The 16,836-nt window shown below is 46.7% G+C and overlaps 1 protein-coding gene across 1 annotated transcript in view; it reads right to left on the reverse strand.

Moving 5' to 3' along the window:
- LIN7C (lin-7 cell polarity scaffold C) overlaps positions 1 to 16,836 on the reverse strand; it is a 165,960-nt gene that overhangs the window by 114,706 nt on the left and 34,418 nt on the right. The window contains exon 2 of the mRNA XM_085643636.1: positions 15,801 to 15,919. Coding sequence (XP_085499762.1) covers positions 15,801 to 15,919 — 119 coding nt within the window. The remainder of the gene's footprint in view (positions 1 to 15,800; positions 15,920 to 16,836) is intronic.

Here is a 16,836-nt window from a genome sequence, read left to right on the forward strand (position 1 = left end):
AGTTTCGTTTTCAATGTAATGATGACAGCGCGCCATGCGAGCGATCGTCATTACATTGAAAACCATCAAAGAGCCTCGGGAGTTTGGGGAAGGTCTTCCCCAACCTCCTAGGCCCCCCCAAAAAAACTGGAAATCCCTCTGCTGTTTGCAGCAGAGGGATTTAGTGCCCCTGTCCTCATGACGGAATGCTTCCGTCATGAGCACAGAAGCACTGGTGCTCATGACGGAACCATTCTGTCATGAGCACCAAAGGGGTTAACATTCAAACACACACTGTCAGCCTACGGGGTCTGCCACACGACCTTCTGTCGCCACTCTCAATCTAGAAAAGTCACAAGGAGATTGGCCTTGTTGTAGACCCTGGTCTATCAATACAATACAATATGCTTTATTAGATTTTTTACCAAAAATCATAAAAGCAGAAACAATAAAATCCAGTCTATGTCATTCACATTTCACATGTAATAAAAACACACTTATTTATTAATTGTTATATATAATTGCCTCATCAGGCTGCTAATCTTATACTGTGTCCTGCTCTATCATTAACACTATGATGAGTGTGAACAATAGCCAAGCAAAGAGAAGTGCTAGCAGTAGCAGTATGGACTCAAAGAGTGGGACTCTATGAGCCAGATTTCAAATGTGCAAGTTGGGTGCCAGATCAGTCCAGGATCTGAGGGTCTGGAGCCAGAACAGAGATAATTAAGAGCCTCAAAAAAATTGTGTGTGAGAGAGAGAGAGAGAAAAAAAGAGTGAGTGTGTGTATCTGTGTGCATGTGCCCCTCCGCAAAAACAGTATTGATCAACGAATGTTTATCTGCTGTTAAAGACCTCAAACGTATATGCTGCTTTCATCAGAAAGGGTTCTGCAACAACTGTATTTGTTAATAGAATAAAAGTGGTAATGGCATATTGGTCTTCCTTGATATATTTTACACATTCTTGGTCTAAAGAAATAGGAAAGAAAATCTATTTCTTTACTTTTTTTTTTTTTTTTTTTTTTTAAAACCTTTATTCGTGCATCTTAAAAGAACAAATACGGGCCTACAACCGTCAGGCCGGCCACGATACAGTAAAGCACTGATACCCACATTACAGCCCCCGTGCATCAACGGTCAGGATTAACAACAGGTTATGAGTTACATACTGGAGATATCTTTGAAACCCGGGGAAGGAGAGGTGAAGGTTAATTTTAAGTTTTTTGATAATTTTATCAGAGAAAAAAGTCAATGAAGGATAAGAGCAAAGTAGATTCGAGTCCGCAAGATAGCTTCACCACACGGGCGAGCAGCAACATCAGTAAGAACAACAATGGGAGTAAAATCTCAATCAGTGAGGCGGTGCAGAGATATATCAGGATAGTCACATGAGCAAGTACGCGCCCCTCCAGAGCCGCCCCCACTAGATCCACCCCACACCCGGACCCCGAATCGAAGAAAGTAGAGCACAGAGACGTAAAAGAAGAAAGGCCCATAGAACTAATTGAGAACAGAATATTACCCCCCCACCCTACACCAATGCGGAGGCTACGGCCTACCCCCCCCCCAGCATAGTGCCTGTCGCCCAATGAACCCGAAATATAGAGAAGAGAGAAAGTAGGAACAGAGTAAAGAAGGGAAGAAAACAGAAAAGAAGGTGGGGAGGAGCCCACTGGACACCAGAGCGCCCCGAACCATCAGCCAGTTATGGCCCCCACACACTGAGAGCCCTCTACGCCAAAAAACGGCATGCAAAGATACCATGGCACCACAGTTTAAGCAAGGGATACAAGTCGCGACGAGTGCGCGCAAAACATACATACAGTCCCAGTCCCAGGCCAGCCCGTCCATAAACCATAGCGATAGAAGTCAGTCTAGCCCTGGCCCGATCGCGGGCTTGGGATTAAACCAGCTCCTGCGTGAAGGCCCCGTGTCCCGAGCAGACAAAGACAAGATGGCCGCTTGTGAGAGGATGGTGAAGTAGGATCACGAAATGGCCGCCGACCACCGATTGAGGTCCCTCGTTGCACCACATAAAATCCAAACCTGGCAAGTAAGGTACAGGAGTTCCACAAAAAGGCAGCAGTGGGCCACCGCGGACGGTCCCTCGAAGCTGTTAGGTAGCGCTCAGCAGGATAGCCTCGCGGACGCGGTGAGGCAGGGAACAATGAAGCAGGCAGCCATGACCAGGGGGACAAAGTATCCGCAGTTGAGGTGGAGAGCGGTGGACCCTGGGCGCCGGGAGCGCTAGATGAAGGCACCAGTGTAGCACAATCATACACCGCCGCTGCGTCCCCGCAAGAGGACAAGAGCACCGGGAGACCCACGCCCTGTGGATGACAAACAGTGCGCTCACGGCCCGCAGCCGACAGTATGGGGTCAAACCTCTCACTCAGCGCCTGCAGGCCAGCGCACATCTGTAGTTGAAAGTCCCGCAGGACAGCCAGAACGGAGCCGCATGTCAGCGGAAGCTGGGCCCCAACATCGGCGGCAATCCGGGACGGCACTGTGGAGCTGGTGTCCGGAAGAGGGAGGGCGAAGTGGGCAGCGGGCGAGACCGGAGTATCACCCCCCAGCCGCGAGCAGGCACTCAACGCCATGTTTTGCCGCTATACGGTGCAATGGCCAGGGGGGGGGGGTCGTGGCAAGGGGTCAATTCCCCTCAGGTCTACGCCGCAACAGGAAAGGCCGACAGTCGCTTATCTTCTCGCCGGTCCCCCTCGCCGCTGGCTAGGCAATAGGCAAAGGGGGCAGCAGCCCCCCGCAGCCCGGTCCTCAGAGCGGGGCAGGAGACTCACCGCACCAGGGCCCACCCCACAGCTCCAGCCCGTCAGGCACAGGGTGCAGAAGGTGTCCGGCCGTCTCTCCCCGGGCTCATCCGGCAACGATCCATGGTGCGAGGCGAGATCGGGGCCGCGGGGCTCAGGTTAGCGCTAGCTGGTCCGGTAACTGCGGAGCTTCCAGGAGGCCGGCAAAGGCCGTAAGGGCGCAGGGTTTCAGTGCCGAGGACAAAAGCACCCAGAACTCGGGCATCCGGGCGGGTTGAGACTCCGGGAAAGCAGCAGCGCGGTCAGCGCGTCTTCGCACACGGTGCACCTCAAGAATCAGCGAGGATGGGCATCAGGATAGTAGTCCGAGGCCACGGACCGACGGAGCCGGGCGCTCAAGCGTCTGCTCCGGTCGCCATCTTGGCTCCTCCCCCAACTATTATTTCTTTACTTTTGGTATCATCGCGGCACCCGCGCTTTACTTATGACATTAAAAGTAAAGCGCGGGTGCCGTGATTATACCAAAAGTAAAGAAATAGGAAAGAAAATCGGTTTCTTTACTTTTGGTATCATCGCGGTACCCGCACTGTACTTTTAACATTAAAAGTAAAGCGTTGGTGCCGCGATGCTAGTTAGCCTTTTAGGACTGTTGGCGTTGGGTTACTGGCGCTTGGACTTGTTTGGCACAGGCTGGCATGTGTGCTTATAATGCATACATTGCCGATTTAAGAGGGGGAATGGACGTGCTACAAAACAGGATGTTTTGACTGCAAGACATTTGCATGTACAAGCTCAGCTTGTGAACTTTTAGTTCTTGCGTGTTGAAATAAACGTTGTTGGTTTTCTGACTGTGGCTTGGTTCAGCAAATTATGACTTGACACGCTTATGTTGCTTGTAAATCTCCCTTCAAGCCCTTTCCGAAACCCTTCAGCTGATTTCACAAACAACCACTTAAACCACTATACTAATTTTATGTCAAGACCGGAGGCTCCTATTATGCTTTCTTATCTTGCATTTATTAGACAGCAGCCAAGGTAAGTAACAAGAAACTACAGTTCCCAGGGGCCCAGGTAAACAAAACTGGCCAATGGGGACCTAGAAAAAACGAAACCTAAGGACCAGATCACTACCAATAAAACATCACAACTGACTGCGTAGCTTCCTCTTTTCTTGCTGCTCGCAGTCAGATAAGTGACTTATCTTTGCTCCCATTTTAAATGTTGACATATTTGCATTATTTGCCTATTGTTCAGTTTATTTTGACAGATTGTGGTGCTCTTTGCGCTCGCGCTTCTCAGCAGCGCTGTTCTTTACTAGCGTCGCGACCTCGCTTATCTCTCCCCCTCCCCCCTGCGGGTTCACTCGGTGGTTTAACCGTTGCGCGCTTCGAGCTCTACGCTTGCGCTCACCTCCAACGGAGTTCTCCTCATGTGGGCAGCCTGTTTCTCACCGCCAGCGCTCTCGTGACCAGCGCTTCCGTTATTTTCCTCACGGAGAAATATCCCATGCTCTCAGCGCTTCTTCTGGCCAGCGCTTCTCTCTCCTTCCCTCGTGTTCTGCCGGTAACGCTCAACAATTTACACACGCCCCTGGGAGATTGCTTGTCTCTAGCCCCTCCCCTCTGCCTGCAAGTTAACCCCTTGTTGCCTATTGCTTCCCTCAATTCTAAAAAAAAAAAAAAAAAAACAATGAATTCTAACAGCTCTCCTGAGGAAGGCGAAGCCTTTAAACAAGATTTAAATAAATGTATTAATGCTTCTGTGGAGAATGCTGTGGAGACTTCCATGAGGCGCATGTCCAAGGGCATGGAGAATACAATGTTAAGTCTTTTGTCCAAAGCACTGGCCCAGTCTGCGGGGGATAGCAGACCAAAAAAGGTGGTTTCCTCTGCTACTATTCTTACTTCAAAATCTGCGTCATCTCTGATCGGCGAGGTTTCCTCGCGCTTGATTAAGGACAAAGTGCCTCCCAGGCCTCCTTTCATGGAGGGGACTTTATGTACAGAGGGCAAACGTAAACACAAATCTAAACACGCAGAGGTTCCCAAGAAATTGGTTATTTCCACCATTTTGGACACTGACGATGACATGGCGGACGCAGATGATCTTTTTGATGTTTCTGATCCTCCCTCCCCTCCCTCCAAAAAATCTAAGTCAGATTCCTTTACCTTTGAGCCAGTTGTTGATTCCGAAGAGGTACCGATGTTTGACCCGTCATCTATACGTCACCCCAATTCAACAGAATGGGCACCTGCATTTCACGTGGGGGGAATATATTTCGGCAAGACTACGTCTCCCTCTGGATACCTCTGTCAGGTCGAGGTTGAAATCAGAATGTCCCAAGCCTTCCTTGTCTGAAAAGGTTACCATGGTTCCTTCCATTGACCAGCCCTTACTGACATTTTTCTCCAAGTTTGGTAAGGACCCCAGTAAAGGGGTGGACAAAGCCTGGGCCACGTGCCAGGATAAACTCCTTCACGTTGTGGGTCCTTTGGCGCACATCTTTGATATGGCCAAGGCATCTCGCTTAGAGGGTTCTGACTTGTCCGCTGAGAAGATCTCCTTGTGGGTCCAACGCGCCTTTTACCTTCTCGGCAATGCCAATGCCGCCATCACTCACGAATGACGTAAAGGTCTCCTGATCAAACTAGATCCAAAATTGGCCAATTTAGCTCCCCAGGATCCAGGCAGTAAAGCCAATGGTCTTCTCTTCGGAGAATCTCTGGTTAGTGTCCACGTTCGCGTCTCTTGACAAGACGCAACAGTCCATAAAAAAGGTGTTCTCACCCCGGGTTTTTGGACGGGCCGGCAGAGGGAGAGGTCGCTCTTCCGGCCGTCATTTCCACAACCAAGGCTCCAGAGGCTCCTCCTCCATGCAAGAATACAAATCTCAATTCTACCCTCAACGAGGCAGGGGTTTCCGTGGTCGAGGCCAGAAGAACTATCGCAACAACAACTTCAATCAACAAGGTAGGTCTTTCGCCTGCTCACCCTGTGGGAGGTCGCTTAAAACAATTTCTTTCCAAGTGGCAAACGATCAGCGCAGATCCTTGGGTTCTAAACACTGTTCAAGGCTATCTTATAGAGCTTTATTCGCCGCCTTTCCAAACTATGTTCCCTCCTCCCATCGTGTTTTCTCTAAACATTCAATCTCTAATCGCGTCGGAGATTCACACCCTTCTCCAAAAACAAGCCATTCAAATCGCCCCTTTCGATCCCTCAGGTTTCCTAAGTTCCATCTTCCTCGTTCAGAAAAAGAACAAAAAGCTGCATCCAGTGATCAACCTCAAATGGTTCAACCAGTTTGTGGTGTACCGACACTTCATAATGGAGACTATCCTTCATTTAAGGGATACTCTCCGTCCAAACGACTGGATGGTCCATTTGGGTTTACAGGACGCTTATCTCACGGTTCCCATTCACCCTTCTCATACCAAATTTCTTCAGTTCCAGTGGTCGAACGTCACCTATCGCTTCACCTCCCTGCTATTCGGTCTCTCCTCTGCCCCCTGGTGCTTTACTAAACTCTTAAAACCTGTGGTGGCTTTTCTGCGATCCCTCTGGATCAGACTGATCATTTATTTGGACAACATTCTACTCATGAGCTCAGACAAACAACTCTTTCTCTCCACCCAATCCCTTCTCTTGGATCTGGGTTTCATTCTCAACTTCGAAAAATCAATGCTTATTCCGTCACAGAACATCGAGTTCTTGGGTTTTCTACTGGACTCAGCCGCCGCCTCTCTTCTTCTACCGCAGTCAAAAGTTTTGACGATCAAGGCGGAGATTTCTTCCATCCTTCGGTCCTCCCTCATCTCTCTGAGAACGCTTGCGAGAATAGTCGGTCTACTTTCTGCGTCCATTCAGGCCATCTTTCCAGGACCGCTTCACTATCGCGCTCTCCAACGTCTAAAAATCAGACACCTACGTCAGGGCTTGGCTTATGCCGACCTTATTGTCCTGGACCAAGAATCTCGCGAAGAACTTCAATGGTGGATAGACCATTTAGATGCGTGGAACGGTCGCACTATGTTCGCTTCGGCCCCAGATCTTGTATTAGAATCAGATGCAAGCCTGTCGGGTTGGGGCGCCCGTTGTGGTCAAATCTTAACTGGAGGTACATGGTCTCGCGAGAAGTCAAAATTGCACATCAATTGTTCAGAGATGCTTGCAGGTTCCTTTGCGATCCAAAGCCTTTCAAAGAACAAGGTTCGGTGTTCCATCCTTCTTCGCATGGACAATGTTTCTGCGGTCCGCTACATTAACCATCTCGGCGGGACCAAATCCAAACCTCTGGCAGAATTGGCAAAAAGTCTATGGGAGTACTGTCTGACAAATCAGCTTTCTTTGACGGCGGAGTATCTGCCGGGAGATCTCAATTCAGTGGCAGACTGGCACTCTCGACATCTTCGAGACTCCAGCGATTGGAAACTTTTGCCATCCGTCTTCCTATCCCTCTCTCTCAAATGGGGTCCTTTCTATATAGACCTCTTCGCTTCCCGCCTCAACTCTCAGTTGCCCCGCTTCTTCAGTTGGCGACTGGATACTTCCGCATTAGCGACGGATGCTTTCCTTCAAAACTGGTCTCTTCACCTCAATTATGTTTTCCCTCCTTTTCCGATGATCAACAGGGTTCTTTCTCAGGTGCGACGTCAATCGACGTCCATAGTCTTAGTGGTCCCGTTCTGGCAATCTCAGATTTGGTTCCCGTCCCGGTTAGAAATGGCGGAAGATTTTCCAGTTCTTCTCCCGGTGCGCAAGGACTTGCTCCTGAATCCCCTGGGCCTTCCACACAGCCTCAGTCTGAACAAATCCCTAGTCTTGTCTGCCTGGAAGGTGTCCGGCCTTCCCCTTCTGACGTCCTCATTTCGCAAGAAGCTTCTCTCTTAATCAGCAAAGCCTGGGCCCCTGGGACCCCAAAAGCGTACAAATTCGCTTGGTCTCTTTGGGCAAGCTGGTGTCTGGAAAGGCATATCGATCCCCTTTGAATTTTGTGGTCAATTTTCTGGCCTCTGAAGCCAGTGCGGGGAAGTCCTATAGAACTGTTAACTTGTACAGGTCGGCTATTTCCCTCAACCATTCTCCTCTCGACGGTAAGCCAGTAGGCTCTCACCCCTTAATTTGCCGTCTGCTGAAAGGAGTTTGTTGTTCCAAACCTCCGTTGGCTAAGTATTCCAGTTTATGAGATGTTTCTGTAGTCCTCAAGTTGTTTTCTGACTGGCCAGATAATGCTTCTCTTTCCCTAAAAATGTTGTCTGCCAAACTTACTATGCTGTTGTGCCTTGTTTCCATTAAACGTGTTTCTGATGTCAAAGCTTTGGACATTTCAGGTCGTCAATTTTCTCCTACAGGTGTTGTGTTCCAAATTCACAGACGAACCAAAACAAACTTGAATTCTGTGTTTTACCCTTATTTTCCCTCCCATCCCAAACTTTGTATAGGCCAATTTTTAAAGATATATGAACAACGGACTGCTGATCTCAGAACGCCCTCCCATTCCCAACTTCTCATTTCTTTCCGCAAACCTCACCTTCCTGTCTCCTCTGCTACTCTTGCCCGTTGGGTTCGTTGGGTTATGTCCCTTGCAGGCATTGATGTCTCCGTTTTCGGAGCTCACTCCACCAGGGGAGCCATGGCCTCTAAGGCCTTTTGGGCAGGCTCCCGCCTTGAGGACATTCTGAGATCAGCTGACTGGACTAATGATAATGTTTTTCGAATGTTTTATTGTAAACCTATTGACTCGGTGGCTTCTTTGGTGATTAATATGCTTTGAACAAGCATAATAGGAGCCTCCGGTCTTGACATAAAATGTAGATTTTCCTAGTTGTTATGACGGAAAGTCTTAATTTTATTAAAGACACGGAGGCGAGTATTATCCCGCCGCTACACTACTAACATGTGTTCTCCCTCCCTTCAGCGAATCCGGCCTTGCCTCCTGCATCGACGTGATGGTCCAGTCGAGCGACAGATGTGGTTTCCCCTTGCCGGAACATCTCTCCTTCCTGTTCGGAGTAAACGGCGATGACGTCTGCTATTAATCTCTCCTGGTCAAACTTGGTTCAAGAAGCTTGTTCATGGACTTTGGCGTTCTCCATAGTTTTGGCAATTGTTCCACTGTTTTCTGACTTTATCTGATCTGCTCGTCAGTGAAAAGAGGAAGCTACGCAGTCAGTTGTGACGTTTTATTGGTAGTGATCTGGTGATTGGTCCTTAGGTTTCGTTTTTTCTAGGTCCCCATTGGCCAGTTTTGTTTACCTGGGCCCCTGGGAACTGTAGTTTCTTGTTACTTATCTTGGCTGCTGTCTAATAAATGCAAGATAAGAAAGCATAATACTTGCCTCAGTGTCTTTAATAAAATTAAGACTTTCCGTCATAACAACTAGGAAAATCTACATTTTCTGAACTTGTGATAGATTGAAAACTGCTGCCTTAAAATGGCTTTGGTCATGCCCTTTCTTCGAGCAGTGAACTCGGATTGCTTGGAAAATATAAATAACTCGAACCTTTACAAATTGCGTTCTGGTGTGCCAATATATCTCACTTCAGGGTGGGTAATGTTAGGAGGGAATGGCCGTAGAGGCGGTAAATACAAAGGCTAATTAATGCTTGCGGAAGAATAGGCTTGTTGGGGGCGAGGGAAGTACGCTTCCTTTTGGTGGGATTAGCAAACGAAGGATGGTGGTTAAAGGCAAGGGATTAAACAAAAGATGTACTCTCTGGCCCTCTGCAGAAGTAACTCCAGTGCTTTTCCAAGACCCGTTGAAAAACCTGCCTCCCAAATTGCACTGTATTCCCCAGCAAGGGCATGAGTGCTGTATCCAGTTGTGATTTTTTGGGGAATTCCACCACTTGTCATCCTGCACTTATAATAGGGAAGAATTCTGTGAGAACCATAATGGAGTGCTAAATATAGGACTGTATAAACTGCGCATGCCTAGCATGGAGACTTCCTGATGCACATCAGTATGTGCTACCTTATGCACCTGACTTTCCATGACCGAGCTACATCCTTCGCTGGGATCACCTGATGCACACAACTGTGAAGTCATTTCTGTCAAGTGTTTGGTTTATGTGTGTTATTTTGTGTGAGGGGTGCCTATGAGTGTGGTGTTAAAATGTTTACTGTTCCATGTCTGCATTCATGTCTTTATGCACGAGTTATTTAAAAGCCACTGCTCTTTTCCCTCCGTGTAGATCGCTGCGCAAATGGTTCTCTCCAGTATCCGTCAGACTTTGCTGAGTGGGGGATTGTCTGCCAGCAATTGATATTAATAAATATATATCGCACTAATCTTGGACAGATCTCTCCTTCGTGGCAAGCTCTTACACTTGTCTCTCCAAAACTGTGGTGTTTCCAAGCCTACGAGCTCTGGCTCAGAATAAACCTTTCCAGCAAGACTGGAGCCAGGCATATTCACTTGTTTTTCACCACACGAGCCATTGCTTTCTTTGCTTATGTTGAAATTAAAGTCACCCGTTTCTTTCGATTTATTTAAAATTGATTTAAATCTCACAGTTCAAATGCCAGGATTTGTCAGTAACTCTGCCAGAAGATAATGCTCATGCGAGATTTTTTCGTCTATCATTTAAAAGTCTTTGGGATGGAATAATGTTTAGGGGTTCAGTGAGGCATTATTGCATGCATTATTGTATCCCCAGATAAGCTAAACAGCAGTAGGTGTAAAGATAGTCTTAAAATTAAAAAAAAGCTTCCTTTTTTAACAATGAAGATTGTCAACTTGGGTGTGAGCTGTGTGAGCTCTCGACACAGTGAGATTTGTTAATAGAAGTGTTGCTATCCAACATTTCTATATATTTGTGTGAAAAACGAATCGGTGTACATGTGAATGTTGTAAGTAGTACTGCCCACTAAGAAATCCACGATCTCCAGAAAGCAACCTGTGAGGTCAACATATATTGACGTCCAAAACATTGCAAAGCCAGGGCCGGGATTAGAGCTGGTGGCGCCCGGTGCGGCAATCATTTTTGGTGCCCCCATACCCTGTGACCGCCTCCTCTGATTCTCTCACTACCACCGGGCATAAGTGCCCCTCATCTCTCCAATCATAATTTATTAATAAATACAGCGCCCCCTGAGGTCAGCGCCCAGTGCGGCCGCACTAGTCGCACTGCCCTAAAGCCGGCCCTGCGCAAAGCTTGGTAAAGCTAGTGTATGTGTTGGTAGTTAGCCACTCTGTACTTCTTGATAGATCAATAGATGCAGAGCAATTGAGTTTTGGTTTTGCGAATGATTGTTGCACTGACTGATCTGCAGATAATTTTACATAAAATAACCTTTACATATTTTTGTTAAATCCCAGAACGTTTAGTGCAGATTGATACAGAAGTTCAAATGCTTTAGGTGGAGAAGGGCCACATAATGGATAGGTGTTTCCAAATCCCATGGACCTTTTTTAGGTCTCGCCTAGCATTGGAGTGCGCATGCGCTCCTCGCTCTGCGAGGCGTATAGTAATCGATAACATTTCAGAAGTGGACTTGTAGCCACGCCCATCATTTTGATTGGCTGGCGTCATCATTATGCTGGCCTCCGATTGAAAGTGAGGCTTTTTTGTTACCGCCCTGTCTCCTTCTGCGACAGCCCACCCAGACTGGTTCTTTTGCTTGCGGCGTGACACGGTCTCTTAATTAGCCAAAAGCACGTTTTCATTGTGTTACCACAATGGCAATGCCCTGTAGAGGAGGCCTCCGTTGTGCACTCTTTGTCAAAGAACACAGCGTTTCTCTATCAATGGCGGTCGGGTTTGCCTCTGAACAGGGCTCCGTTGTGCGCTCTTTGTCAAAGAACACAGCGTTTCTCTATCAATTACAGTCGTGTTCGCCTCTTAACAGGGCTCCGTTGCACGCTCTTTGTCAAAGAACACAGTGTTTCTCTATCAATGGCGGTCACGTTCGCGTTTGCCTCTTAACACCTCAGGGGATATATCAGGCCCAAGGCGACTCGGAATACGGCTGGGATGAAAGGCACATTCGGCTACAAATACGTGTTACATTGTGTTAGGTTAATTAGTCAAGACAGCCTCGTGCCAGAAAGCGATCCATGTGATCTGTGGCAGTTTCCTTTACGTTCATACTATAATCCAGCGGCCAGAGCTGCCAACTTGGGAGTTGGGGTTCCGGGTTCGAGTCTCGGTGTCGGCACACCATCCTGTGATTCTGGGCAAATCACTTACCCCACATGTGTCCATGCACAGCGCCTGGATACCCTCACGGGATATCTACAAACTAACCTAATCTCGGAACAGGTGCTCTTTGTAAACCGCAGCGCGCATGCGCGGGCTTCACACTGAGGCAGTAGCAAGGTCCGCTAAGGAAAGCTCCATTGCGCCGTTGAGCCGTCTTTAAGCGCTGTGACTTTCACATTTAGGCTCAGGTAGAAGTTGGCTGTAAGTAAATATGACACCATCATTGGCTTTGGGGACCAGAAGCGTTTACCCGAGGAATTTACTCGCCTGGCAGTCACTCGCCTGTTCACCACCAGCAGCAGGAACACAGGAGAGGCCCCCTGCCTGGCACACATGTAATTATTTAAGGGAAACAAATGAAACCGGGCTGCAAATGGCGGGCCCCCAAAGAATACACTGGTCAAACATCCACATAGATGCTTTACAGCGAGGAGGGGGGGTCTCATCTTCACCAAGGGCGTGGCGGTAAATGACGGTGTAGCCCCCTACTGGGAAATCCACTGAGGTAACAAACCTGGGAGTGAACCCAGCCTGTCCTTGATCCCAACTGAATGACGTCACCAGGAGCGCTTTTATCACTGGCCCCTCCTCACGTCTTCCCGCACATGGGTATTCCACAGAAGGGTCAGGCCACCCCCCACCCTATCCAGTCCCGGATGGGCTGTACCTGGGGGCACTAGTCCACCGACTCTGAAGGCTTCAAATGCCACAGAAAGCAGTGGTCAGATGACAACTACACCCTGGACTAAGTGACCACATCACCCACCCATCTAGGCTCCCCCTTGCTACCCCTGGCCAGACGCACCTGCACCCGGGCTCTCTGCACTGCCCACAGGCCCACCTAGGGCGCTGATGCATTTATCTTTCAAGTACAGCTTCAAACATACATGCAGCCGGACACAGAGCATCTCGTGTCATCACACACAACACCAAGACACTTCCCACACAACACACTCAGTGAGCCCACACACTCCCAACCACACACAACCACTACACACACGGTGTGAACCTCCTTAAAATGTCCACCCTCCAAACAAACAACAGAGACCACCGGGTACTCAGAAGGAGGATAACACAACACAACATAACGTGTATTTGTAAAGCGCGCGTTGACCCAGAAGGAGGTCTTGGTGCTGAATAACAGATGTTTGTTGTAAATTTAAATAGTTGTCTCTCCCTAACAAATTACACCCGACCGAAAAGAAACACAATCCTGACCTTACCACCCACACCAAAGTTATAAGCATGACCCAGAAAGTCTGCCAGAGACCTCCCTCCGGGCCCTCCCTGCGCTGAAGCACAGGTACACACCGCAGCCATAAAAAGAGCATCTCTAGTCATCACACACCTCAATAAAACAAACCCACATGATTCACTCTGTGCCCCACTGTCCCAACCACACACAGCCGTGAAGTACCATTCTGCTGTCCACAGAAGCGCCGCAGCGCCTCACCAGGACTTCTAAGCGCTAATAAATACACTACCAGCGTAAGAAAGATGAAGGCTGTGTTGTTGTTCTTCCCTTGTCGTCATCCCCCTCCCCCATGCAATAGGTCTCGCATTTACATGAGTTTTTTGCTATTGGCATTGTAAATAACGATGCCTTTTATTTAGGTTTTAAAAACGGAAACAAAAATAAAAGGCATTGTCATTTGCAATGTCAATAGCTCAAACTCACGTAAATGCGAGACCTATTGCATTGCAAATGCTTGTTTTCTATCTTCTGACTTTTGTAGCAGTAACAGAGATCACATTTAAGTTGGTCTTACAAGTTTCAAACAACGTACAATGAGCAGCATTCTCCTTGATGTGTTCAATGCATCTATAAGAAATCATATGAACACCATTCAAAGATGGGAGCCTAGCTGATGTACTCTCGCCTTATATTGTTAACACGGCCCTCCTTAAATATAGTCACCCCGCCAGAGTGGGGGGTAAGATTTAACAAAGGTCAGGCTTAAAAAGGTGGCTAAATAGAATGTATATAGTGAAATACAGCTGCCCATTCCCCTTTTGCAACTATATGGAGAGGGTGTGAATACTCACAACCCCAAAACCCCAAAGATGGACAAAGAGTAAGTGAGGGAGAACACCAGCAATTGTGTGATGAGCATGACTGGGAGAAGGGGAAGAAAAACCAGCTAACCCACCCTTACCTGCCCACATGACATCCTATACATACCTCACAGCCATGCCCAAGTAGAGAAGCTATTACCTGAAGGATGGTAGAAGTCACCCATGCATCTGTGCTACCAGAACGTAGAAGTAAGTGTCATACCCGTGAAGGGTTTGCAGCAAAATGATTGAACTGTCAGCATGATGCTGAGAACCCTCATGTGGAGCACTGCTGAATGAAGCCTTCCAGAGCAGTACAATGTTGCTTACGACACAGAATTTGGAGCGTTGCTGGCTAAGAGACTTATGGAGCAGCAAATACAGTCTCTTTCGGTGCACAGGTGAGGATAGATGAACTGGCTGCCCTTGCACTTGGAGGATAACTGAAGCAATGTATGTATCTAAATCTCATGGCTCTTGCACATTGGCCTAATAGTTACATGGGGGTCCTTCGTAGGAGGCACAATGGTAGAAGACCGATTTATTGGTCTTTTATCTCTGTATGGACTCAGGCATTACAATGAGGTGATGCTTTACTGAGGCTAACTGCTATTACTTAACAGGACACCTTTCACTTGCTGAAGAGTAGCTGATCCATAATATGAATGACAAAGCAATGATGTAGAGGGGTAAGTAAAACTCCCCCTATATATTCAGTTTTTCTTTATTACAAACGTTTTTCGGACAACTAAATATGCCTGTAGGCAAGAGTTAAACAGGTTTTAATAATTAACTAGAGCTCAAGTCTATAAAGGTGCATACTAGAACTGCATAATAAATCAAGAGCGCAATCTATGCCCAACATTAGGCTAAGCAGATCAAGGAACTTAATAATTGTGTTCAGTGACACAAACCACACTCACAAAATGCAATTTTATTTTTTAGAACGGAATAATAGTCAGCGCAAGCCCTAACAGAACAAAAACTACAAGTTAGGGTCTGGTTTGAAGATTTCCCACAGCATGTTGCCCACTCAATAGGACCAGATGTAGAAGCCGTCTGGACCACACTGGCACAGGTTAGCAAAGTAGGAATCGAGGACTGCTTTTAACCTTTACAATTAAGTTGTCCCTTCTTATAACACTGAACACCACCGCTACAACCAGGTGTATACGGCTTCGCTAGTTATTAACTTCTTCAAAGAAACCTCCATCAGTACTGTTCTGTGCCAACAAACGCTATCCATATTCATTGTTCCCTCCTAGCTCATAAAACTCACTTTGTTTTACTCCATAGTAGACAGGTGACAAACACAAGTTTACTACTTGAAAATGAAAAGCCTCTGGATCATAAATTAGGTCAGGCTTTATAGTTTAGCTGACTGCGAGATGGATTGTCACCAGTTCTTCAAAAAACCTACATAGAGTGGGCTTTGGCCTCACCCACGGGAGTAATATCTTCTCACCTCATGTTATTGGCCGTTTGATATTGATTTTCAGCAAGCATGATCATCACCCCATTTGTCACATTCAATTCTTTAGCTTATATATGCATTCTATACAGAAAACAATCCTTTAGCACTAGCAACGCCAATATGGTAGGCTTTAAAGTGATAAACAGCATTTGTACATGCAACGACTGTAAACAGTGTTTGTTAATGCGGGTATTTATATGTGTTGGCACAGTAAAGCTGGAACGATTGGCTTTGCCAATACTTGTTTTAAGACTTAATGAGCTACAGAGTTTTGAAGTTTGAATGCGTACAACATCAAAAATAAATCCACTTACTCACCTCCCTCACAGCATTACAAAATTCACTTTGAAGGACTCTTTGCAAAGCTTGCAGTTTTTGCGGCGGAACTTCCCCACTTCTCTGAAGTTTTTCCAGTAATTCAATTGCTCTGGATATATCTGGAATAAGGTAAAAGCATGGCTATATGACACAGAAAACACACGAAGACTAACAATTCGTTATTTTAATAATGAAGTGAATTAAAACGAGACTGCTTTGAGGCCCACATTTGAGAACACAATGAGCATTTAAAAAACCAAAGTACCTAAGAAGCTGAACAATTAAATATAATATGCAGATTACCATAGTGAAATACCTCACAAAATATGCTGACGGGAAGGCAAATGAGGGGGGGGGGGGGAGGGGGATTGTAGCAAGCAATATTTAGTCATCATTGGCATCTTTGTTTGATCCATAAACATTTGCTTGCAAAGTCATGGGGGAATAAATGACATCTTTAAACGCAATTTATGCTACTGATGTGCATTTGGGCCCAGTCGTCTTTTAGAAACAGCAGCTGGTAAAATTAAAATCCCAGAGTGGGTACAGCTAAAAGTTAGTTTGCCAAGAGTACTGTTACTGTATAATGAGCAATGGTGTAATCAAACTAGGAATGATTGACATTTAGATAAGACCTTATGGAAGATATTCTTCACCTAGTGCCTGTACACATAGAAACAGTTTGGTCCTCAGTCTATACTCAATTTGATCCCAAGAACTGCTTTGACACCCTACGATAAATGGCTTATCTAAATCAAAACATGTTTCACCCTTTGCCATCTATTTCTCAAAGAGGTGGCGTTAGCGAAAGAAGGCAAAGCACCGTAGATTTTCACTTGCACGCAACCATCCCAAAACACTCTAGCACAACCGGAGACTAGGATTGAGCTCCTTTTTCTACTTTTATTCTCTTCAGCATTAATAGTCTTATAACAACAATATAACATATTTATAAAAAATCTTTGAGGATAAAAAGAAGAATTTAACCAATCAAATGGAGTTTTGTCCATAAAGTCTTTCAATGTTCATGCCCCGC

This window comes from Triturus cristatus, chromosome 3_1, assembly GCF_964204655.1.
Source record: "Triturus cristatus chromosome 3_1, aTriCri1.1, whole genome shotgun sequence".
NCBI lineage: Eukaryota > Metazoa > Chordata > Amphibia > Caudata > Salamandridae > Triturus > Triturus cristatus.